The 25324-nt window shown below is 62.8% G+C and overlaps 1 protein-coding gene across 3 annotated transcripts; it reads right to left on the bottom strand.

Moving 5' to 3' along the window:
• Positions 1–1616: 1616 nt before the first annotated feature.
• Positions 1617–24393, bottom strand: CSPG5 (chondroitin sulfate proteoglycan 5). 3 transcript variants are annotated; one of them, XM_086854138.1, is made up of 8 exons: positions 24284–24393; positions 20391–21738; positions 17762–17950; positions 16857–16929; positions 11745–13385; positions 7959–8061; positions 5975–6496; positions 1617–2065 (listed from the first exon to the last, which is right to left on the bottom strand). In XM_086854138.1, exons 1-5 carry the CDS (start codon positions 24345–24347, stop codon positions 13221–13223), a joined length of 1839 nt encoding a protein of 612 aa, XP_086710264.1. In that variant the 5' UTR covers positions 24348–24393; the 3' UTR covers positions 1617–2065; positions 5975–6496; positions 7959–8061; positions 11745–13220. The 3 variants fall into 3 exon arrangements, with proteins under 3 accessions (XP_086710264.1, XP_086710352.1, XP_086710429.1); XM_086854226.1 differs by lacking the exon at positions 1617–2065 and adding an exon at positions 2444–2958; XM_086854303.1 differs by lacking the exons at positions 1617–2065; positions 5975–6496; positions 7959–8061; positions 11745–13385 and adding an exon at positions 15919–16390.
• Between the last annotated feature and the right edge of the window lie 931 nt (positions 24394–25324).

The following is a 25324-nucleotide window of genomic DNA, read 5'->3' as shown; positions in this document are numbered from 1 at the left end:
CTCCATCCTGGCTCCATCCTGGCTCCATCCTGGCTCCGTCCTGGCTCCGTCCTGGCTCCGTCCTGGCTCCGTCCTGGCCCCTCTGCAGGGCTTGGCTGCATAGCCCACTGTGGGCAGGGGTCCCCCCAAGCCCGGGGGGCTCCTGGAGGAGCTTTGGGGGTGTTCCCACCTGTGTGTCAGCAGAGCTGCTGTTCTGACACCTTCTGTCCGCAGTGTCACCGTTCCCTCCCTGTGGCGCTTCCCTCCCGGCTCCTTTGGGAGCCCCAGAGCCCCAAATCCGTGTAAATGAAAGGGAAAAGCCTCTCTTTCTCTCCCCGTGGTGGGAAGGGGACCAGGAGCGCATGCAAAGTGCAGCTGCATCTCCAAACACCTCTTGTCCTTCCTAATATATTCCTTCCCACATCCCAGCACTTGTTACCGTGCGAAGGCAGTGAGGATTTTGCTGTTAAAAGCGGTGCCCCTTCCCTCCCATCTGCTCCGTGCCTATTTCCAGTCTTTATCATGGAGCTGTTTCCCAGAGGAGCCATATGGGATCCATAGGTATCCACGCTGCTTCCAATGAAGCCCCTATGGCAGAGCAGCGGCTGAAAATCAATTTGTGCCCCAAAGTAGGAAAACAACGCAGCAGAACAAATAAAAGCAATTCATCTTGCAGTGTTTGGGGTGATTCCCAAGAGCCTGGCAGGGAAGGGGAGCTGAACCCACCAGGTTTCATCATGTGAGTGTATGGGAAATGATTTTTAGGGAGAAAACACTTTGATTTACCTCCTTGCTGATTGCTGAGCTATCCAGGGTGGGTTTTAGAGCACAAATCCCATTCCAGCCCAGCAGAAGGAGGATTTTCTCCTCTCGGGACACCTCGGCTGTTGCTGACACAATGCCAAGAGCTCTGGAGTCATAAAGGATCCCCAGAGCTGTGGGGCCAGTGAGGGTTAACGGGAGCAGATGTTGGCCGAGTCAATGGCCAGGGAAGAAAAGAATGGGACACGTTCTGGGATAAATTCCACCTCCTCAATGCCCGCCCTGACAGCAAAGAGCAGCTGGAAGGAACAATGGATCAACCAGGTGCTGAATTTCTCTGAAGAAATGCAAGAGCCAGAGTTTGAAAAGAATTGCTGAGGCGAGAGGTCCCTGCCCGTGGGACAGGCAGGGATGTTCCCGCTGTCTCCAGCCCTCCTCCCTTCCCACAGCCCTTTTCTCTAGGAAAACCCAGGGAAATGCAGCCTCTTTGGCACCTTCCCCTCTTCTTTAGCTTGGCAGGGTTGGGAAAATCCTCCCAGCCAAATCCTCCAGGTATTTCCAAACATTCTGGTCTGCGGTTCCGAGGCTGCAGATCGTGGAATGGTTTGGGTTGGGCTGCAGACAAAGCACAAAGGATGGGACAAGGAAAATAAATGTGGGTTTAGATCCTGAGGGCGTGGTGAAATGGCCAGGACACCTGAGCTGCCTTTAAAAGACTCCGAAACCACAGAACAGCATCTGCTCCTGTCTCCCTCCTCTACCTCATCCTTCTACTCTTTGCCTGATCTTCAGGACAGAGTTATTCTCACCTCGGGGTATTCCTTGTGCTGGAAGATTTCATGGGAGACTGATACAACTGGAAAACACAAGAAAAATAGAGAAAATTGATGTTTATTTTCCCCCATTTCAAATCTTAACCTTTGCTTGCTTATATCCGTATAAACAAATGTATCTCTGGTGAAAACGTTGGAAAAGATGACGAGGACTGAGCTGCTAAATGAGGACTGAGCTGCTAAAGCTGCTCTGGCAGAGGGAGGGAAGAGCTGGGCTGACATTTCTGATGGAAGGAAAGCGGGATCACCGAGCATGAGGCCGGAGGGAGCTGGAGAGGTCGCTCAGATGAAGCAACACCTGCCGCCAGCAAAATCCGCTCAGCTTCAACCTTCCCTGGCAGATGTTTGTCCAACCTGTTCCCAGCAAGGCTCGGCCAGCGTTTCTTGCCAGCCCCCCCTTTATCCCCCTCCATATCCCCGTGTCACCCAGGCATCCCTGGCTGCCTTTATCCGTCACTGCTCGTGGCTGTGGAGAACAACTCGCTGCCTTCCTAAAGCAGGGAGGAAAACAAACCGGATTGGATTCCGTTTTCAGCTCACCTTTAAAATTAATTTCGTCGTTTCAAAGCAAAATGCCACTGGATCCCCGTGAGGGATCTCCAGGCTGGGGAATCCCTGGGGAAGGTGCTGAATCCAGCAGGAACCTGGCAGTGAGTTGTCTTGGCAAGGAACCAGTGAGGTCCTGACGATGGCTGAGAGCCAAGGGGGATCAAAGCCAGCAGGGAAAGCACTGTCCCCTCTCCCAGATCCCTCCCAGATCCCGGTGTTGGGCTCCCTAAAGCCACTGCCCTCTGCCAGATCCTCACCCCTCACTCTCCTCACTCCCTTTCTCCTCATTTTGCCCCATCCTGCTTTTCCCCTCTCCCCTCTGGCCAGGCTTTGCAGCCCTCCCATCTCCCCCTCCCAGCTCTTGCTCACAGAGCTCCTCCACAGCTCCTTTTTCCCTTCCCTCTCCTCTTCCCACCCATCCCAGGTGCAGCATTCAGCATCCAGAGATCCCCTTCTCCCCCAGCCTGGATCCCAGCCCTGGATCACCACACACAGCTGCAGTTTGGAAGCTACCCAAGAAAATCTCTGCATTTCCTCCCAAATCCTTCCTGAAATCTCCTCTTTTCCCACAGAACCCCGGTGAGTTTGAGTGGTCTTGTCTGCCGTGGCAGCCAGTGTTGTCTCACTGCTCCTCCGTGCTCCTCAGCCCCGCAGATTGTCCCATCTGCCGTCTCTTGCCTCCGTGTGAGATTCTCAGCTCTCACACCAGAGCTGCGTTTTCACGCCGCATTTTTGTGGCTCCCAGCAGAAGGTGATGGAGACTCCTGGGTGCTCCTGCAGGATGGCTCCAGGTTCCTTTCACGCACGTTGCATTCGCAGATTGAATCGCTGAGCTCTGGAGCGGGTTGGGTGGGAAGGGACCTTAAAGTTCATCCCATTCCAGGGACACCTTCCATTATCCCAGGGTGCTCCAAGCCCCATCCAAGCTGTCCTTGGGCACTTCCAGGGATCCTTCTCTGAGCAGCTGTACCAGGGCTGGGCAGCCCTTCCGTGGTGGGATTTTCCCAATATCCACCCTGAACCAAGCTGAGGCTGTTCTCCCTTGTCCTGTCCCTGTTCCCTGGGAGCAGAGCCCAACCTTTCCTGGCTGCTCCTGCAGTTCTTGTGTCTCCCTGGGTCTCCAGTTCTTCCCACTGCTCCTTCCTGGATCTCTCTTCTTGCTTCTTCTCCTGGGGCTTCCATCTTTCCTTGTATGGCGTGCCCCAAACTGAACCAGCTCCTGTAAATGCTCAGCCAGACCTTGTGCTACCAAACATCTCCCAGGTTTTTACCAAACATCTCCCAGGTGCTTTTCACTGATTATTACCAAACATTTCTCAGGTTTTTACCAAACATCTCCCAGGTGCTTTTCACTGGTTCTACCAAACATCTCTCAGGTTTCAACCAAACATCTCTCAGGTGCTTTTCACTGTTTTTTACCAAACATTTCTCAGGTGTTTTTCACTGGTTCTACCAAACATCTCCCAGGTGCTTTTCACTGATTTTTACCAAACATTTCTCAGGTGTTTTTCACTGGTTCTACCAAACATCTCCCAGGTGCCTTTCACTGGTTTTTACAAACGTCTCTGAGGTGCTTTTCACTGGTTTTTACAAACATCTCTCAGGTGCTTGTCACTGATTTTTACCAAACATCTCTCTGGTTTTTACCAAACATCTCTCAGGTGCTTTTCACTGATTTTTACCAAACATTTCTCAGGTTTTTACCAAACATCTCCCAGGTGTTTTTCACTGGTTCTACCAAACATCTCCCAGGTGTTTTTCACTGATTTCTACCAAACATCTCTCAGGTTTTTACAAACATCTCTGAGGTGCTTTTCACTGGTTTTTACAAACATTTCTCAGGTGCTTTTCACTGGTTCTACCAAACATCTCTCAGGTTTTTACCAAACATCTCTCAGGTGCTTTTCACTGATTATTACCAAACATTTCTCAGGTTTTTACCAAACATCTCCCAGGTGTTTTTCACTGGTTCTACCAAACATCTCCCAGGTGCCTTTCACTGGTTTTTACAAACGTCTCTGAGGTGCTTTTCACTGGTTTTTACAAACATCTCTCAGGTGCTTGTCACTGATTTTTACCAAACATCTCTCAGGTGCTTTTCACTGGTTTTTACCAAACATCTCTCAGGTTTTTACAAACATCTCTGAGGTGCTTTTCACTGTTTTTTACCAAACATCTCTCTGGTTTTTACCAAACATCTCCCAGGTGCTTTTCACTGGTTTTTACCAAACATCTCTCAGGTTTGTACCAAACATCTCTCAGGTGCTTTTCACTGATTTTTACCACACATCTTTAGGTGCTTTTCACTGTTTTTTACCAAACATCTCTCAGGTTTTTACAAACGTCTCTCAGGTGCTTTTCACTGTTTTTTACCAAACATCTCTCAGGTTTTTACCAAACATTTCTCAGGTGCTTTTCACTGGTTCTACCAAACATCTCTGAGGTGCTTTTCACTGATTTTTACCAAACATCTCTCTGTTTTTTACCAAACATCTCTCAGGTTTTTACCAAACATCTTTAGGTGCTTTTCACTGTTTTTTACCAAACATCTCTCTGGTTTTTACCAAACATCTCTCAGGTGTTTTTCACTGGTTCTACCAAACATCTCTCAGGTGCCTTTCACTGGTTTTTACAAACATCTCTCAGGTGCTTGTCACTGATTTTTACCAAACATCTCTCAGGTTTTTACAAACATCTCTCAGGTGCTTTTCACTGGTTTTTACAAATGTCTCTCAGGTGCTTTTCACTGTTTTTCTGAGCAGCCCAGGATGAGGTTCTGAGAGTTGGGAGCAGTCTGGGTGTGCTGTTTAATGTTCCCATTTCTGCTGTCACCGCTCTCTCTCTCGGTGGCAGCACAGCACCTCATTATTGTGGTGGGCATCTGCTGGCCCTTGGCCCCTCTGAAGGCTGGGGGTTTTAAAAGGTTTAAAAACAAGCCAGTGATCCTGTTGAATTCCCAGCCTCCTTCCCTGGGTCCAGACCAATGCTCCCTTGCTCATTCTCCTCCTGCTGATGGAGCCTTTTCTTCTTCTCCTTAATGATTCCTCCCCATATCCATCTCAATTTGGCCTTTCTGATGTCTCCCCACATGCTTGTGCTCCCCTCCTAACTGTCCTTAGTAATTTGTCCTAGTTCCCACTTCCCATAAACCTTTTTTCTGTGCCTGAGGTCAGTGAGGAGCTTGTGATGCAGCCAGCCTGGTTCCTGCTACGTTTCCTATTGGGATGGCTCCTGAGTGTGCTGCTTGCAGCGTTCCTTTGAAGTCACGCCAGTTTCCTTAACTCCTTTCACTTTTAAACCTTCCTCCCACCAGATCCTGCTTCTGGCTTCTCCAAACCTCTCGGCGTCCCTCGTCTTTATTTTTCCCTTTTCTCCCACATCCCTGCATGAGGGGTGTGAGCTTGGCTGCTCCACGCTCAGCCTTGGCCAGCTTTCCTCCCGCTTTTCTGTTCCAAACCAGTCTCTGCTGCTGCCTCTGTCCCTGTCCCAGTGCCCCCAGTTTGCCCAGTGGTGGCAGTGACGAGGAGGAGCCGTCCCAGCTCCTTGTTCCCACACTGGGCATTTTCCAGTCCACCAAGTCAAGAGGATTTTGCTTTTTTTCCTCCCTTTCAACCCAACGCCGAGTCAGTTTAATTCTGGAATCGCTCCCTGTTCCAGGCAATGGGGTAATTGGTATTTCCCAGCACTAACCACTGGGATCCTGCTGGCTCCACAAATACCAGTTTGGGGCTCCTCCCGGCCAGGAGAGAGCCCAGCGCTGGTGGGAACACCGGGATGTCACCAGAGGTGCTCCCACAGTGACCTGCAGGACACGTCCCCTCCCAAACCGCACTGAAGCATCCAGCACTCACCACACAGCCCTCCCAGGGATGCTCCCAGGGATGGTCCAGGGTTTGGGAATGGTTCCTCAAGGCTGAGCCTCCTTGCCCTGGGAGCTGGAGGTGGGACAGCAGGGGTGGGATCCATCCAGGATGGAGCCGTGGATGAACGGAGCCAGGCTGTGCCGTGGATGGGACAGAAGCACCAAGCAAGGGAAGGGACACAGCCTGCCTCATCCTCCAAATATTCCTCCGAGGGAAAGGCTGTGGGGCCAGCCCTCAGGCAAGGAAGTGTCCCCAGAGGTGTCCAGAAGGGGACAAGGGACAGACATGGCACTGCCAGCTCCTGGCACTCAGGGAGGGACAAACCAACCTGGAATCCCAAAGGAGCAGCAGCGAAGGTTTTGAGCAGAGTTTGGGGTGTGTGGGGGCTGACAGGAACCCCTGAGCTGCCTCCACCTCCTTCTCCAGCCCTTCCTGCTCCTGAGCAGCGCTCGGCCGCTGGATCGCGACACCGGGCCGGTGAATCAAGGTTTGCTTGGAGAGTTGGGACTTCTAAACGTGGAATCAGGACCCAGCCACGGATCAGGACCCTCAGCTGCTGAATGTGGGCTCAGAGCATGAATGTGGGCTCAGAGCATGAATGTGGGCTCAGAGCATGAATGTGGGCTCAGAGCATGAATGTGGGCCCCTGGCTGATGAATGTGGGCCCCTGGCTGATGAATTTGGGCTCCTGGCTGATGAATGTGGGCTCCTGGCTGATGAATGTGGACTCAGACCATGAATGTGGGCTCAGAGCATGAATGTGGGCTCAGAGCATGAATGTGGGCTCAGAGCATGAATGTGGGCCCCTGGCTGATGAATGTGGGCTCCTGGCTGATGAACATGGGCTCCTGGCTGATGAACATGGGCTCCTGGCTGATGAATTTGGGCTCCTGGCTGATGAAGGTGGGCTCCTGGCTGATGAAGGTGGGCTCCTGGCTGATGAACATGGGCTCCTGGCTGATGAATGTGGGCCCCTGGCTGATGAATTTGGGCTCCTGGCTGATGAATGTGGGCCCCTGGCTGATGAATGTGGGCCCCTGGCTGATGAATGTGGGCCCCTGGCTGATGAATGTGGGCCCCTGGCTGATGAATGTGGGCCCCTGGCTGATGAATTTGGGCTCCTGGCTGATGAATTTGGGCTCCTGGCTGATGAATGTGGACTCAGAGCATGAATGTGGGCTCAGAGCATGAATGTGGGCTCCTGGCTGATGAATTTGGGCTCCTGGCTGATGAAGGTGGGCTCCTGGCTGATGAATGTGGGCCCCTGGCTGATGAATGTGGGCTCCTGGCTGATGAATTTGGGTTCCTGGCTGATGAATGTGGACTCAGAGCATGAATGTGGACTCAGACCATGAATGTGGGCTCCTGGCTGATGAATGTGGGCTCCTGGCTGATGAAGGTGGGCCCCTGGCTGATGAATGTGGGCCCCTGGCTGATGAAGGTGGGCTCCTGGCTGATGAAGGTGGGCTCCTGGCTGATCAATGTGGGCTCCAGGCTGATGAATTTGGGCTCCTGGCTGATGAACATGGGCCCCTGGCTGATGAAGGTGGGCCCCTGGCTGATGAATGTGGGCTCCTGGCTGATGAAGGTGGGCTCCTGGCTGATGAAGGTGGGCTCCTGGCTGATGAATGTGGGCTCCTGGCTGATGAATGTGGGCTCCTGGCTGATGAAGGTGGGTTCCTGGCTGATGAATGTGGACTCAGAGCATGAATGTGGGCTCCTGGCTGATGAATGTGGGCTCCTGGCTGATGAATTTGGGCTCCTGGCTGATGAATGTGGGCTCCTGGCTGATGAATTTGGGCTCCTGGCTGATGAATTTGGGCTCCTGGCTGATGAATGTGGGCTCCTGGCTGATGAAGGTGGGCTCCTGGCTGATGAAGGTGGGCCCCTGGCTGATGAAGGTGGGCTCTTGCTCGGTGCATGGGGACCCTGGGCTGGTGAATTTGGCCTCGTTTGGTGAATCAGGACTCACCCAATGAATCCCGACTCCGGATATTTTGTTTCAGGCAGCCGGAGCTTGTCAAGGGAAGAAAAGCTCCTTGTCTCAGGGTCGTGGCTCTAATCCTGTTGTGTGTCTGTGAGAGAAAAGAGGGTGGCAGAGAGAGGAGGACAGGCCCACTGCCGATGCCAGTTCCCTTCCCGCATCCCGTGCCAGCCCTCGCTGGCCACAATGGGCCACCTCCCCTCGCAGCAAACCAACCAAGCATTGAAATTTAATAGCTCTCTGGCCTCTCTGCATCCCACTGATTAGGCCTGGGAATAAAGCCCGTGTGTTGCTTTGCTGGCTGGGAGGCAAATTCCTCCTCAGGGCCCGTGAAATGGGCTCGGAGCGCGGCGCCGGCTCCTCGCCTGTCCCGCGTCCGAGCCGCGCTGATGGAGCCCTCGGATAACCCCGTCCATCCCTGCAAACCACGCTCCTCCCTCCTCTGGGGGGGCCCAGGGGATGGGATCCCCCTGGGGGAGCGGAGGGACCCCAGAGCCGGAGGGGCTGATGGCAGCGGGAGCGGAGCTGGGCCTTCCCGTGGGGAACAGGAGCGCGCCGGGAAGGTGAGTGGGGAATGAAGAGTGGGGACAGCCGGGGGAGTGATGGGGTCACAGCAACACCCCAGGGCAGGGGGACACATCCCCCAGCCTCCCACCCTGTGCCTGAGCAGGAGCACCCCAAAACCTGCTTAAATCCTTGTGAGCCAGTTCTGGCCTGGATCCCAGTGAGTCCCTACAGCCCTTGGGGCTGAGCGGCTGCAGCCGAGGGTGGCTCCCGAATCCAGGGCTCCTCTGTGGCCCAGGACTCATCCCCCACAGCCCTGAGACAGGGCCTGCACCCAGGAGCCGCTGTGGAGAGGGGACGGTCCCACACTGCCCATCCCAGCCATGCTGGGCTGCTTGGAAGGGATAAAAATGGGTGGGGGGGGAATGTGGGCACCACTGCAAGGTGAGCACTGCAAGGTGAGCACTGCAAGGTGAGCACTGCAAGGTGAGCACTGCAAGGTGGAGCCATGGCACGTCCAGGATGAGGGGCTGTGCCAGGGCTGAGGGGCTGTGCCATGTCACCTTCAGCTCCATGGTGACACTGCCCAGGGGATGGGCTGTGCCAGCCTCACCTGCACAGTGACACTGCACAATGGGCTGTGCCAGCCTCACCTGCACAGTGACACTGCACAATGGGCTGTGCCAGCCTCACCTGCACAGTGACACTGCACAATGGGCTGTGCCAGCCTCACCTGCAGTGACACTGCACAGGGGATGGGCTGTGCCAGCCTCACCTGCACGGTGACACTGCACAGGGGATGGGCTGTGCCAGCCTCACCTGCACAGTGACACTGCCCAGGGGATGGGCTGTGCCAGCCTCACCTGCACAGTGACACTGCACAATGGGCTGTGCCAGCCTCACCTGCACAGTGACACTGCCCAGGGGATGGGCTGTGCCAGCCTCACCTGCACAGTGACACTGCACAATGGGCTGTGCCAGCCTCACCTGCACAGTGACACTGCACAATGGGCTGTGCCAGCCTCACCTGCACAGTGACACTGCACAATGGGCTGTGCCAGCCTCACCTGCACAGTGACACTGCACAGGGGATGGGCTGTGCCAGCCTCACCTGCACAGTGACACTGCCCAGGGGATGGGCTGTGCCAGCCTCACCTGCACAGTAACACTGCACAATGGGCTGTGCCAGCCTCACCTGCACAGTGACACTGCACAATGGGCTGTGCCAGCCTCACCTGCACAGTGACACTGCACAATGGGCTGTGCCAGCCTCACCTGCACAGTGACACTGCACAATGGGCTGTGCCAGCCTCACCTGCACAGTGACACTGCACAATGGGCTGTGCCAGCCTCACCTGCACAGTGACACTGCACAATGGGCTGTGCCAGCCTCACCTGCACGGTGACACTGCACAATGGGCTGTGCCAGCCTCACCTGCACGGTGACACTGCACAATGGGCTGTGCCAGCCTCACCTGCACGGTGACACTGCACAATGGGCTGTGCCAGCCTCACCTGCACGGTGACACTGCACAATGGGCTGTGCCAGCCTCACCTGCACGGTGACACTGCACGATGGGCTGTGCCAGCCTCACCTGCACGGTGACACTGCACAATGGGCTGTGCCAGCCTCACCTGCACAGTGACACTGCCCAGGGGATGGGCTGTGCCAGCCTCACCTGCACAGTGACACTGCACAATGGGCTGTGCCAGCCTCACCTGCAGTGACACTGCACAGGGGATGGGCTGTGCCAGCCTCACCTGCACAGTGACACTGCCCAGGGGATGGGCTGTGCCAGCCTCACCTGCACAGTGACACTGCCCAGGGGATGGGCTGTGCCAGCCTCACCTGCACAGTGACACTGCACAATGGGCTGTGCCAGCCTCACCTGCAGTGACACTGCACAATGGGCTGTGCCAGCCTCACCTGCACGGTGACACTGCACAATGGGCTGTGCCAGCCTCACCTGCACGGTGACACTGCACAATGGGCTGTGCCAGCCTCACCTGCACAGTGACACTGCACAATGGGCTGTGCCAGCCTCACCTGCACAGTGACACTGCCCAGGGGATGGGCTGTGCTGGGATGGAGCGGCTGTGCCGTGTCACCCTCATCTCCCTGGTGTCACTGTGCACGAGGTGCCAGCCTCACCCCACGGTGCCACCATGGCTGATGTCTCTCTGTCTGTCCCGGGCAATGTCTGTCTGGACAGACCCACAGGCACCGTGAGGGAGGGTCCCGGTGAGGAGCAGACGGTTTCCAGATCCCACCACTCAGCCCTGGCTGGACCCAGTCCTTGGCTGCCCCACCCCACCCTGCATCCCTTCCATCGCTTCCATCGCTTCCATCCCTTCCATCCCTTCCATCCCTGCATCCCTTCCATCCCTGTGTCCCTTCCATCCCTTCCATCCCTTCCATCCCTGCATCCCTTCCATCCCTGCATCCCTTCCATCCCTGCATCCCTTCCATCCCTTCCATCCCTGCATCACTTCCATCCCTTCCATCCCTTCCATCCCTTCCGTCCCTTCCGTCCCTTCCATCCCTTCCGTCCCTTCCGTCCCTTCCATCCCTGCATCCCTTCCATCCCTGCATCCCTTCCATCCCTGCATCCCTTCCATCCCTTCCATCCCTTCCATCCCTGCATCCCTTCCATCCCTTCCATCCCTTCCATCCCTGCATCCCTTCCATCCCTGCATCCCTTCCATCCCTTCCGTCCCTTCCATCCCTGCATCCCTTCCATCCCTGCATCCCTTCCGTCCCTTCCATCCCTTCCATCCCTTCCATCCCTTCCATCCCTTCCATCCCTGCATCCCTTCCATCCCTGCATCACTTCCATCCCTTCCATCCCTTCCATCCCTTCCATCCCTTCGTCCCTTCCATCCCTTCCATCCCTTCCATCCCTGCATCCCTTCCATCCCTTCCGTCCCTTCCGTCCCTTCCGTCCCTTCCGTCCTCTGCCCTGCTGCATCATTCTGGGATTCCCAAATTCCCAATCCCCTCTAACACCCCGTCCTTCCACAGCCATTCCTGCTCCTCACACACGAGCGCGGATCCTCTCCGGTCACAGCGATGCTCGTCCCACTCCAGCTCCCTTTCCCTCCCTCCCCATCCCACGGGAGCTCGTGTCCAGCCTGTGCCCGTGCCAGCACATCTCCCTTTCCATCAGCATCTCCTCTCTGCCCCGCCAGGCTCCACCAGCACGTCCCTCTGCCCCCATCCCACCCCCGTTACTGCCGTGCCCACCTTCCCGCTGCTTTATCCCGTGTTACCTGTCCTGGAGCTCCGTGCTGGAAGGGGATGGAGAAAACCAAACCCCGCGGGTGCCGCTCTGCCTGGCCCTCACCACCACTCCTCGCTTTTTAATCTCCCCGAGAACGAAGGAATTACTCAGCGGCTCACGGGAACACTCGATCCACGCGGCCTCGGCTCCCGGGAGAGCTGCGGCTGCATCCCCGGCCTGCAGCACCCTCACTCCCGAGTGCTGATTAACGGCCTCGGTCCCCTCTCCCAAGGAACCCGGAGCGTCGGCTGGTGGATGAATCCATCTCCAGAAGAAATCCCTTCCTGCTGGAAGCGAGACGGAGCCGCGGCCGAGGGGAGGGGAGTGCTGGGGGTCCCTGGGGGAGATCCCTGTCCTGTGCTCAGTCCTGGGGGTCCCTGGGGGAGATCCCTGTCCTGTGCTCAGTCCTGGGGGTCCCTGGGGGGGATCCCTGCCCCGTGCTCAGTCCTGGGGGTCCCTGGGGGGAGATCCCTGTCCTGTGCTCAATCCTGGGGGTCCCTGGGGGGAGATCCCTGCCCTGTGCTCAATCCCGGGGGTCCCTGGGGGAGATCCCTGTCCTGTGCTCAATCCCGGGGGTCCCTGGGGGGAGATCCCTGTCCTGTGCTCAGTCCCGGGGGTCCCTGGGGGAGATCCCTGTCCCATGCTCAGTCCTGGGGGATGGCATCAGTGCCAGCCTGGCCTTGCCAAAGCCTCTGCCACAGTGGCACCGCTTCTCCTCCACTCAGAGGGAAACTGGGGGCTGGGGGTGACAGCCCTGGGGCGTTTCACCCCAAATCCCACCCTGGGCAGCTCCCCCGCAGGAGACTGTTGGAGCAGGGGTGGCTGTGAGATGTCACCTCGCTGCTCAGGAGGACACATGGTGGGGACAGGGGCGGGGATGGAGCAAACCCTGGAGCAGCCCAGGCACCTCCACCAGCCATCCCCGGGTGTCCCATCCGCTCCCCAGCGTGCCCAGGGTGCGCTGCACCCCTGGCCTGGCAGGCAGGTGCCTGGAGAGGGTGACAAGGGAGCACCCACCACCCCCAGGTGACGCTCAGGTGGGACCCTGTGGGAGCAGGGACTGAATCCCCGCAGGGAGACATGAATGTCGGCATCAGGAGACCGCAGGCACCGGCAAGAGGCTTAACTTTAAAAAAAAAAAAAAAAAAAGTTTATTTATTTCAAGATCTTATTATTTTTTTTTTTCCTCCTTTTTTGTTGTTTTTACCTGTATTTCAAAAAAAGTGGGGCAAAAGTACAAAAAAAGTCAGTTACGGAACGGCAAAGGTTTAGAAATCACAGCGCGGAACGAACCCAAGCGAGAAACACGGAGCACGAACCAAACACCCCCACGACAGGGCCGAATTAGGACTGGAATTTTCCTTTTCCTCTGTACAAAACACACCAAAGCATGCCAAGGAGCGGGGAGGGGGCCGGCGAGGGAGGGGGCGGCTGTGGGGCGGGGGGCTCCCGGTGCCCCCGGAGCTCACGTCAGGTTGTTCTGGAGGCAGTTGAGCTCCCCCGGCTCCTGCTGCTCCCCTTTGCCCCCGTCGTGCTTGGGCGATGTGGAGTTGTGGATGCTGAAGGGCTCCTCGTCCTTCAGGCAGGATTTCAGCGAGTCCTGCAGTTTGTGGGGAGCGCCGGGATCGTCCTGCGGGAGACACCGGGGGTTGTGCGACAGAGACCCAGAGGCACGGGTGTGGCACCGAGCCCTCGCAAGGGCCACCGGAGGGGACAAATGTCCAGCCCAGGGCGGATGGTGGCACGGGGGTGGCGGTGCTGGACGGGGTCTGACCCCATGGAGATGACGCTGTCCCCCAGCACAGCCTCCCCACCTCGGGGTGCTGCGGCTCCCGAAGGGCCGCCTCCTGAACCGTGCCGGCCGTGCCAACCGTGCCAGCCGTGCCAGCCGTGCCAAACTGTAACCCGTGGCAACCTGTAACCCGTGCCAGCTGTGCCAGCCGTGCCAACCGTGCCAACCTGTAACCCGTGCCAGCCGTGCCAACCGTGCCAACCTGTAACCCGTGCCAACCTGTAACCCGTGCCAGCTGTGCCAGCCATGCCAACCGTGCCAACCTGTAACCCGTGCCAGCCGTGCCAACCGTGCCAACCTGTAACCCGTGCCAACCTGTAATCCGTGCCAGCTGTGCCAGCCGTGCCAACCTGTAACCCGTGCCAGCCGTGCCAACCTGTGACCCGTGCCAGCCTGTAACCCGTGCCAGCCGTGCCAGCCTGTAACCCGTGCCATCCTGTAACCTGTGTCAGCCTGTAAAACGTGCCAGCCGTGCCAACCGTGCCAACCTGTAACCCGTGCCAGCCGTGCCAACCTGTGACCCGTGCCAGCCTGTAACCCGTGCCAGCCGTGCCAACCGTGCCAGTCTGTAACCTGTGCCAGCTGTGCCAGCCGTGCCAGCCATGCCAACCGTGCCAACCTGTAACCCGTGCCAGCCGTGCCAACCTGTAACCCGTGCCAACCTGTAACCCATGCCAGCCTGTAACCAGTGCCATCCTGTAACCTGTGTCAGCCTGTAACCCGTGCCAGCCTCCCGAGCCGTGCCAGCCGTGCCAGCCTCCTGAATCGTGCCAGCCTGTAACCCATGCCATTCTGTAACCCGTGCCAGCCATGCCAGCCTGTAACCCGTGCCAACCTGTAACCCGTGCCAACCTGTAACCCGTGCCAATCTGTAACGCGTGCCAACATGTGACCCGTGCCAGCCTGTAACCCGTGCCAACCTGTAACCCGTGCCAGTCACCCGAGCCGTGCCAGCCGTGCCAGCCTGTAACCCGTGCCAACATGTGACCCGTGCCAGCCATGCCATTCTGTAACCCGTGCCAGCCTGTAACCCGTGCCAGCCGTGCCAATCTGTAACGCGTGCCAACCTGCAACCCGTGTCAGTCACCTGAGCCGTGCCAGCCGTGCCATCCTGTAACCCGTGCCAGCCTGTAACCCGTGCCATCCTGAAACCCGTGCCAGTCACCTGAGCCGTGCCAGCCGTGCCAGCCTGTAACCCATGCCATCCTGTAACCCGTGCCAGTCACCCAAGCCGTGCCATCCTCCCAAACTGTGCCAGCCTCTAACCCGTGCCATCCCCCCAAGCCATGCCAGCCGTGCCAGGCTCCCGAACAGTGCCATCCTGTAACCCGTGCCATCCTCCCGAGCCGTGCCAGCCTCCCGAGCTGTGCCAGCCATGCCATCCTCCCAAGCAGTGCCAGCCAGGTTAGAACCCGTGCCATCCTCCCGAGCCGTGCCATCCTCCCGAGCCGTGCCATCCTCCCGAGCCGTGCCAGCCTCTAACCCGTGCCATCCTCCCGAGCCGTGCCAGCCTCAGGCACAGCCCCCCGGCCATCCCGCCCCGTTTGTGTCCCCTCGGGCGCGTCTCCCGCTCCCCGCGGCAATCAGGCAGCCCCGGTGGGCAGGAGGCCAGAGGGGTCGGGTTTATTGCGGTTCCTCAGCGTACACCGGTGCCCCCGCGCCGCTGGCAGAGCCGGGCACGCCTCACCCGACCTTCCCCCCCTGGAGCATCGTCCCGGCTCCGTCCCGGTGTTCCCGGTGCCCCCGGTGCCCCCGGTGCTCCCGGTGCTCCCGGTGCTCCCAGTGCCCCCGGTGCCCCCGGTGCCCCCGCTGCTCCCGGTGCCCCCGCTGCTCCCGGTGCCCCCGCTGCTCCCGCTGCCCCCGGTGCCCCCGGTGCTCCCGGTGCCCCCGCTGCTCCCGCTGCTCCCGCTGCTCCCGCTGCTCCCGCTGCTCCCGGTGCCCCCGGTGCTCCCGGTGCCCCCGGTGCCCCCGCTGCTCCCGGTGCCCCCGCTGCTCCCGGTGCTCCCGGTGCCCCCGCTGCTCCCGCTGCTCCCGGTGCCCCCGCTGCCCCCGCTGCTCCCGGTGCCCCCGCTGCTCCCGCTGCTCCCGGTGCTCCCGGTGCCCCCGCTGCTCCCGGTGCTCCCGGTGCCCCCGCTGCTCCCGCTGCTCCCGGTGCCCCCGGTGCTCCCGGTGCTCCCAGTGCCCCCGCTGCCCCCGGTGCCCCCGCTGCTCCCGGTGCCCCCGCTGCTCCCGGTGCTCCCGGTGCCCCCGCTGCTCCCGGTGCTCCCGGTGCTCCCGGTGCCCCCGGTGCTCCCGGTGCTCCCGGTGCTCCCGGTGCCCCCGCTGCTCCCGCTGCTCCCGCTGCTCCCGGTGCTCCCGGTGCCCTCACTGCCCCCGCTGCCCTCGGTGCCCCCGCTGCCCCCGCTGCTCCCGGTGCCCCCAGTGCTCCCGGTGCCGCACGGAGAGCGGGACGGGGACAGCCGAGGGCCGGAGTCACACGGGGACAGGATTCTCCGGGATTCTCCCGGGCGGTGACGCCCGGCCGGTCCGGAGCTGCTGCCATGGGTTCCACCGCTGCGGGATCCCCCAAAAAACCCTTTCCAGGGGGGTTTGACCCTGCTGACCCCTCCTCATCCTCGGAGCGCTGCGTCCCAGGCACCGCGTGCCCGACCCTCCCCATGCGGAGGGGACGAGGGGCAGAGCCCGGGGAGCGGCACCGAGCTCATCCCGAGCCCCGGAGCCTCCTGCCCGGGCGGCTCCGGCTGCTCAAGGCGCTCGGAAGGCGGAAAGCAGCGGCCACGGGTGGGGAGAGGCTAAAGGGACCCACGCTCCTCCTGCGGCTCCGCAAAGCCCCTCGCTTCTCTCTGCTCCCAGGCCAAAGACAGGGGGTCGGAAGGGCAGCCCGGGGGATGCACCCCAAGCGCGGCAGCATCCCGGAGCGTGTCACCCCGGTGTCACCCCCGGTGTCACCCCCGGTGTCACCCCCGGTGTCACCCCCGGTGTCACCGCCGCTCCTGCCCGGCCGCAGCCAGGGAGCACCGGCCGCCGCCCCCCCCCGAAAATCCCGGCACGGCCACCGCAGCCCCGGCACCCGCACACGGAGCCCGAGGGAAGGGGGCTGCTCCCCCCGGAGCCACACAGCCACGAGGGGACGGGGAAGGGACACGGGGGACACTGAGCCTCCGCCTGCCCTAGGCCCGCTCACTGCAGCGAGGGGACACAGGTGTGACCGCGGGGACAGGAGGGCAGCGCTGCGGTCACGGAGGGGACAGAGGGACAAGGAGGGGACAGAGAGGGGGACGGGGGGGATGGTGCCACACAGCTCCTTACGTTTGGGTGGGAGCCCTCGGCGATGGTGGAGAGGGAGAAGTTGTCGTTGTGCAGCTCGGACGGGGTGCGGAATCTGCGGGGTCAGGAGAGCAGGGCTGAGAGCAAGACCCCCCCCCACGCAGCCCCCGCCCACGTTTTGGGGTGACCCTGCTTTGGGGAGGGGGTGAACTGGTCCCAGCACTGGAGGTCTGGGGGGGGGAAATGTCCCCAGGGAGGGAGGTCTGGGATAAACAGCCCCAGACCGAAGGGCTTTGGAGGGATAAACCTTCCCTGCTCTGGGGGATTGGGGTTTTATACCCCCAACCCCGAGGATCTGGGGAGATAATGCCTCCGAGTCTTAATATACCCAGGGATGGAGGTCTAGGGGCTTAATTGGCCTCAGCTCGGGAGGTTTGGGGACAAAACGTCCCCAGGGGTTGAGCCGGGGCTGAACGAGCCCAGTGTGACATTTTGGGGGGCTCTCTGCCCCCAGCTCTGGGGTTTTGAGGGGAGCTGGGCTCTGGGAAGGGCAGCCTGGAGCAGGGCTGGAGAGGGAGACCAGGGAGCTGGCACGGAGCTTCCCCGCTAATTACACTTGGCATTTCCAAACACTAATTAACATCTCATTAGGGACCGGGCTGGGAAGGCTCCCTCCTCCCTGCTCCGGGAGCTGGGGGCTGACCCCAAACCCTTCCCTGTCACCCCCCAGCCCTGTCCCCCGGCCCAGCCGCTGTCCCCAGCTCCCAGCAGAGCAGATTAACTGCTGCCAGTCAGGAGCAGCATTAAGGGATTAACCGTGGAGCCACATCCCCGTCTCCCACCCCCGGCAGCTTTTCCCAGCAGCGGCACCGGGGGTCCCGGTGACACCGCCAGGTCGGGCTGGCAGCGGCCGGGGCAGGGCGGTCCCGGCTGTCCCGGTCACTCACTTGGTCTTGCGCAGTTTGCTGTTCTCCGTCTTGAGCAGGTAGAGCTTCTTGGCGAAGAACACGGTGAGCATGAAGAGCAGCAGCACCACGAGCGCGGCCGAGCCCACGGCCACGCACATCACCTGGAAATCCGTGACGATGGACTCGCAGCGCGTCCCCTTGTGCCACGTGTAGTCCTGGGTGTTGCACCTGTCGGGACAGGTGCTCAGAGGGATCCCCCGGTCCCAAAACGTGTCCCCAAGGCCTCAAAACGTGTCCCCAAGGCCCCAAAACGTGTCCCCCCGGCCCCAAAACGTGTCCCCAAGGCCTCAAAACGTGTCCCCAAGGCCTCAAAACATGTCTCTCTGGCCTCAAAACGTGTCCCCAAGGCCTCAAAACATGTCCCCAAGGCCTCAAAACGTGTCCCCAAGGCCTCAAAACCTGTCCCCAAGGCCTCAAAACCTGTCCCCCGGCCTCAAAACGTGTCCCCAAGGCCTCAAAACGTGTCCCCAAGGCCTCAAAATGTGTCCCCTGGCCTCAAAACCTGTCCCCAAGGCCTCAAAACGTGTCCCCAAGGCCTCAAAACCTGTCCCTCCAGCCTCAAAACGTGTCCCCAGCCCCAAAACGTGTCCCCAGCCCCAAAACCTGTCCCCAGCCCCAAAACGTGTCCCCAGCCCCAAAACCTGTCCCCAGCCCCAAAACCTGTCCCCAGCCCCAAAACGTGTCCCCAGCCCCAAAACGTGTCCCCAGCCCCAAAACGCGTCCCCAGCCCCAAAACCTGTCCCCCAGCCCCAAAACCTGTCCCCCCAGCCCCAAAACGCGTCCCCCCAGCCCCAAAACGCGTCCCCAGCCCCAAAACGCGTCCCCAGCCCCTCGGAGCACCCTCGGGGGACGCGGTGTTCACGCCTGGGGGGACTGCGGGTGTTTGAGGGGGGTGACACCGATGGCATGGGGACACCGGGGGAGCGGAGGGCTCGGTGCCAGGCGCAGGGCACATCCCGGTGGCAGCAGGGCACAGCCGGCATCGCCTCCCGGGCTCAATCCGCCGGGGCCGATTAGCCTCGGCTGCGCTGCCCTGACCTAATTCCCGGGCAGCCGCCGCTCGGGGGGCAGGGAAAAGGGAAAAGCCCCCCCGCATCCCGGCCCCGCGGGGCTGGAGGGCACGGCCAGCCCGGGAATGGGGGCCAGGGCACGGAAAGGCTCGGATGGAAAGGCTGGGAACGGGGTGTCAGCCCAGGGATGGAGTAGAGAGGATGGAGAGCGGGGAATGAGGGTCACGGAGGATGGAGAGGCCAAGGATGGGGTGCACGGGGATGGGGAGTGGGGCACACAATGGATGGAGAGACAATGCCAGGCCAGGAGCATGGAGAGCCCGAGGCTGGGCTGGAGGGAATGGAGAGCCAAGGAATGAGGAATGGGGTTGGACAGGCTAGGAATGGGGTGATGGGGATGGCAGCCATGGGATGCAGGGACATGGAAACCCTGGGAATGGGGTGATGGAGATGGCAGCCATGGGATGCAGGGAGATGGAAACACTGGGAATGGGGTGATGGAGACAGCAGCCATGGGATGCAGGGAGATGGAAACACTGGGAATGGGGTGATGGAGATGGCAGCCATGGGATGCAGGGAGATGGAAACACTGGGAATGGGGTGATGGAGACGGCAGCCATGGGATGCAGGGAGATGGAAACACTGGGAATGGGGTGATGGAGATGGCAGCCATGGGATGCAGGGAGATGGAAACCCTGGGAATGGGGTGCATGGGTGGTGCAGAGCCCAGGGATGGGGTACAGGGGGGATGGAGAGCCCAGGGAAGGGATGCATGGAATATGGAGAGACTGGGAGTGGGGATACAGGGGATGGAAGGACTGGAAATGGAGAGCCTGGGATGGGGTACAGGGGATGGGGAGCAGGGGATGGTGACCCCAGGATGGGGAGCAGGGGATGGGGACCCCAGGATGGGATGCAGGGGATGGGGAGCAGGGGATGGGGAGCAGGGGATGGTGACCCCAGGATGGGGAGCAGGGGATGTGGTACAGGGGATGGGGTACAGGGGATGGGGACCCCAGGACGGGATGCAGGGGATGGGGAGCAGGGGATGGGGACCCCAGGATGGGGTACAGGGGATGGGGAGCAGGGGATGGTGACCCCAGGATGGGATGCAGGGGATGGGGAGCAGGGGATGTGGTACAGGGGATGGGGAGCAGGGGATGGTGACCCCAGGACGGGATGCAGGGGATGGGGAGCAGGGGATGGGGACCCCAGGATGGGGAGCAGGGGATGGGGAGCAGGAGATGGGGAGCAGGGGATGTGGTACAGGGGATGGGGTACAGGGGATGGGGACCCCAGGATGGGGAGCAGGGGATGGGGACCCCAGGATGGGGTACAGGGGATAGGGTACAGGGGATGGGGAGCAGGGGATGGTGACCCCAGGATGGGGAGCAGGGGATGGTGACCCCAGGACGGGATGCAGGGGATGGGGAGCAGGGGATGGGGAGCAGGGGATGGTGACCCCAGGATGGGATGCAGGGGATGGGGAGCAGGGGATGGGGAGCAGGGGATGGTGACCCCAGGATGGGGTGCAGGGGATGGGGACCCCAGCGCTGTCGAGCCCCCACACCCGCAGCCCGCCGGGGCCCGGCCCTTACCGGCAGAAGGCCCCGTGGCTCTCCACCAGGTAGCACTGGCCGCCGTTGTGGCAGTAGCTGGGCACGAGGTCGCAGAGGGAGCGGCAGGAGCTGTTGTGCCGCACGTAGCCGCTCCGGCACTCGGAGCCGTTCTCGGCCGGGCCCCGCTCCCCGGGCCGCGGCCAGGCCGTGGGGCTGCCCCCGGGCACCCCGGGCACCCCGGGCACCCCGGGCACCCCGGACACACCGGGCACCCCGGGCACCCCGGGCACCCCGGGCACCCCGGGCACCCCGGGCACCCCGGACACACCGGGCACCCCGGGCACCCCGGGCGGCGGCGGCGGGGCCGCGGGGCTGTGCCCGCTGGGCCGGGGCTCCTGCGGGCCGGGCACGGCCGAGGCGGGCGGCCGAGAGCCGTTCTCGTCCTCCAGCCCCCCGTCTTCCTCCTCCTCCTCCTCTTCCTCCTCGTCCTCCAGCTCGTCCTCGTCGTCGCCGTCGGCGTAGAAGGAGGTGGTGGGGTAGAAATCGGCGTCGTCGAAGGGCGTGAAGTCATCGTAGAGCTCGTGGAGGGCCCAGGGCGTGGCCGCCCCCTCGGGGTCCCCCCGGCGGGCCGGGCCGGCCGCCCCCCGGCCGCCCCCGGGAGAGCCCCCCGGGCCCTCGCCCCCCTCCAACAGCTCGTAGTAATCGACGTCGATGATGTCGGAGCGCGTCCGCCCCGCCGGGGGCTCGCTGGCCGCGGTGATGGGCTCCTGCAGCCACGTCAGCTCGGTCCAGCCGCGGGCCCCCTGCGCCGGGGCCGGGCTGGAGGCGGCCGCCCACAGCTCGGGGGGACCCCCCGAGTCCCCCCCGGCGGCGGCCGCGGGGCCGGGCCGGCCCAGCACGGGGCTCCGCGGGGCGGCCGAGCCCCCGGCCGCCAGCAGCAGCTCGGACTGGGCCGGGCCGGTGGCGAGCCGGGGCCCGGGGGGGCTCGGCAGGGCGGCCGGCAGCCCCCCGAAGCCCCCCGGGACGGGCGGGGAGGCCGGGGTGGGCCGATCACCGCTCCCCGGCTCCTCGGGGCTGCCGAGGGCCACCGGCACCGTGCCCCCGTCCCCGGGCCAGGTCACGGCTCGGGGGGGCGCGGCGCTGGCCTCGCCCTCCCCGGCGCAGCCCGGGCACCCCTCGGGCACGGCCGATGGCTCCGTGGTGGCCGTGCCGCCCCCGGGGGGCTCCAGCTGCGCTCCTGCCGCGGCCCCCCCGGCGCTCGTGCTGTTGCTGGGTCCCCCCGGGGGGTCTCCGCTCGCCAGGTCCCATTTCGGGGGGCTGCTCTCCAACGAGCCCTCCCAGGCTCTGCCCTCGCCAACGCTGGAGTTTTGGGGGGGCCAGGCGGATGCTGAGGGGGGGCAAGGAGAGAAAGAGGTGTCAGAGGTGCCCCCGCACCCCTGGGAGGAGCTGGCAGCCTGGGGGGGTCCAACAGGTCCCCGCCAGCACCACCAAAGGGAACTGGGGGGGCAGGGGGGGGGGCTGCACCCCGAATGCTTCTCCCGGGGACTGATGGGGTGAACCCCACAGAATCCCCCACACCCGACTCTGTGACCCCCCCCAGCCCAAGCCGCCCCCGGCCCTGCCCTTCAAGGGGATCCATCCCCCTGCAAAGGGGTCCCGTCCTATCCAAAACGGGCCCAGCCCCCGCTGCAAGGGGAGCCGGCCCTCCCCCAAAGAAATCAGCTCTCCGTAAGGGGGTCCGGCCCCCCCAAATAGACCCAGCCCTTCTGTGGCTCCTGTGATTCCACACACACACCGGGATCCAGCCCCTGGAATGGGATCCAGCCCCTGGAATGGGATCCAGCCCCCTGCAATGGGATCCAGCCCCTGGAATGGGATCCAGCCCCTGGAATGGGATCCAGCCCCTGGAATGGGATCCAGCCCCCCCTGGAATGGGATCCAGCCCCCCCTGGAATGGGATCCAGCCCCCTGGAATGGGATCCAGCCCCCTGGAACAGGATCCAGCCCCTGGAATGGGATCCAGCCCCCTGCAATGGGATCCAGCTCCCTGGAAGGGGATCCAGCCCCCTGGAACGGGATCCAGCCCCCTGGAAGGGGATCCAGCCCCCTGGAACGGGATCCAGCCCCTGGAACAGGATCCAGCCCCCTGCAATGGGATCCAGCCCCTGGAGTGGGATCCAGTCCCCGGAATGGGATCCAGCCCCCCCTGGAATGGGATCCAGCCCCTGCAATGGGATCCAGCCCCTGGAATGGGATCCAGCCCCCTGCAATGGGATCCAGCCCCCTGCAATGGGATCCTGCTCCTGGAATGGGATCCAGCCCCTGCAATGGGATCCTGCTCCTGGAATGGGATCCAGCCCCTGGAATGGGATCCAGCCCCTGCAATGGGATCCTGCTCCTGCAATGGGATCCAGCCCCTGGAATGGGATCCAGCCCCTGGAATGGGATCCAGCCCCCTGCAATGGGATCCAGCCCCCCCTGGAATGGGATCCAGCCCCCTGGAATGGGATCCAGCCCCTGGAATGGGATCCAGCCCCTGGAATGGGATCCAGCCACTGGAATGGGATCCAGCCACTGGAATGGGATCCAGCCCCTCCTGGAATGGGATCCAGCCCCTGGAATGGGATCCAGCCCCCTGCAATGGGATCCAGCCCCCTGGAATGGGATCCAGCCCCTGGAACGGGATCCAGCCCCTGGAATGGGATCCAGCCCCGCTCCCCACCCCATGGATCCGTCTCGTTCTGCGAGGGGATCCAGCCCCCTGTGAGCGCTGCGGTTCAGCCACTCCACACAAGCAGATCCAGCCCCTGCGGCGGGATCAGCCCCCTCCGCAATGGAATCCAGCCCCTTCCGAGGGGATCAGCCCTCTGTGCCTCCCGCATCCCCATCCAGACACACACCGGGATCCGGCCCTCCCCACACCGGGATCCGGCCCCCTGCGAGCGGCTCCGGCCCTCCTCCGCTTGGAGCAGCCGGACCCAGAACCGGATCCCGCCCCTGCAAGGGGATCCAGCCCCTTTCCAAGGGGATCCAGCCCCTGCAAGGGGATCCAGCCCCTTTCCAAGGGGATCCAACTGCCCCTGCCACGGAATCCAACCCCCTCCGCTTCCCGCAAGCGCACCCCGTAATCCCAGGAGGATCCAGCCCCTGCAAGGGAATCCGGTCCCTCCTGCAAGGGGCTCCAGCCCTGCCCTGGCTCCTGCAGATGCTCCCCGTACACACGCGGGGATCCAGCCCCTGCCGCAAGGGATCCAGCCCTTCCTCCAGGGGGATCCAGCCCTTCCCTTCCTCCAGGGGATCCAGCCCTTCCTCCAGGGGATCCAGCCCTTCCTCCAGGGGGATCCAGCCCTTCCTCCAGGGGATCCAGCCCTTCCTCCAGGGGATCCAGCCCTTCCTCCAGGGGGATCCAGCCCTTCCCTTCCTCCAGGGGGATCCAGCCCCACGCAAGGGCTCCGGCCCCGGCAAGGGGATCCCGCCCGCCCTGCAAGGAGAGCCAGCCCTTCCCCGGCTCCTGCAGATGCCCCCCCGTAAAAAAGGGGATCCAGCCCCCGGCAACAGGATCAATGCCATCACCCCCCGCCCGGGGGATCCACCTTTCCCCGGGGCTGCAGCCCCCGGCAACGGGACCCAGCCCCGGTAATGGGGACCGAGCCCCGGTAATGGGGACCCAGCCCCGGTAAGGGGGACCCAGCCCCGGTAAGGGGACCCAGCCCCGGTAAGGGGGGACCCAGCCCCGGTAAGGGGGGACCCAGCCCCGGTAAGGGGGGACCCAGCCCCGGTAAGGGGGGACCCAGCCCCGGTAAGGGGATCCCCCCCGGCCCGCAGCCCCCCCCGGCCTGCAGCCCCCCCCGCTCCCCTCCCGGGGATCCCCCCCCGCCCCGGGATCCGCCCCCCCCGTGCCCATCCCGAGTGTCCCCGCTCCCGGTACGCACCGAGGGCGCCGATCGCCAGCAGCAGGGCCAGGGCGCGGGGGGCGCGGGGGGCGCGGGGGGCCATGGCGGCATGGAGGGACCCCGGCTCCGCCACGGGGCCGGCACCGGCAGCGGCTCCGCCCGCCCCGCTCCGAGCGAGCCGCGCCGAGCCGAGCGGAGCCGCGCCGAGCCGGGGGGCCGGGCCGGGCGGCGGGGGCGGGACCGCGGACGCGGCGGCGGCTCCGGGCACGGGCACGGGCACGGCACCCCCCCGGCACCCCGCGGGCAGCGCCGGGGGGCGCACGCCGAGACCCTCGGCATGGGGGAGGACACACCCCGGTACCCCCGGCATCGGCATCCCCGGAGGGGGACACAGCCCGACACCCCCCAGCACCGAGGGACACAGCCCCAGCACGGGTATCCTCTGGGGGGGACACATTTCGGCACTCCCAGCACCGGGGGGACGCCCCCCGGCAGCCCCCAGCGACCTCGCTGGGACACCGGGGGACACATCCCGGCACCGGCATCCCTGGGGCAGGGGGCACGGAGGGCACATCCTGGCACCGCTGTCCCTGGGGGGACACTGGGGGACACGTCCCGGCACCCCCCGGCAGCGGGGGGAGCGGTTCCCGCAGCCGGGTCCCTCCCTGAGCCCCCAAACCGCTCCTGCATGGGGCGGGGACCCTTCCCTGCACCGGCACCCGGATCCCCTCCCGCATCCTCCGCTGCTGCGGGGGGACCCCACCCCGCACCCACTGCCCACTCCGGGGGCATCGCGGGGCACCGGCCCAGGGCGGGGCTGGGACCGCTCGGCCCCCCCGGCAGAGACCCCCGTGTCGGGATGGACCCCCCTTGTTCCCCACTGTGCAGCGGCTGCCACGGCCTCTGTGCCCGAGAGCAGCTGGGGCTGGCTGAAAACGACGGGCAGCGGTGGGGCAGCAGTGGGGCAGGGACGGGGCAGCGATGGGGCAGCAGTGGGGCAGCAGTGGGGCAGCAGTGGGGCAGGGATGGGGCAGGGACGGGGCAGGGACGGGGCAGGGATGGGGCAGGGATGGGGCAGCA

This window comes from Cyanistes caeruleus, chromosome 1, assembly GCF_971803275.1.
Source record: "Cyanistes caeruleus chromosome 1, bCyaCae1.hap1.1, whole genome shotgun sequence".
Taxonomy (NCBI): domain Eukaryota; kingdom Metazoa; phylum Chordata; class Aves; order Passeriformes; family Paridae; genus Cyanistes; species Cyanistes caeruleus.
Note: the sequence above shows the minus strand (reverse complement) of the source record. Positions and strands in the feature narration are given on the sequence as shown.

Coding starts and splice junctions, on each gene's coding strand:
- CSPG5 (XM_086854138.1), bottom strand. CDS start 24,347: ATGGCCCCCCGCGCCCCCCGCGCCCCCCGCGCCCTGGCCCTGCTGCTG. Junction 21,739..24,283: donor GCTGGCGATCGGCGCCCTCG/GTGCGTACCGGG, acceptor GCCCCCCCTCAG/CATCCGCCTGGCCCCCCCAA. Junction 17,951..20,390: donor AGCCACGGGGCCTTCTGCCG/GTAAGGGCCGGG, acceptor CTGTCCCGACAG/GTGCAACACCCAGGACTACA.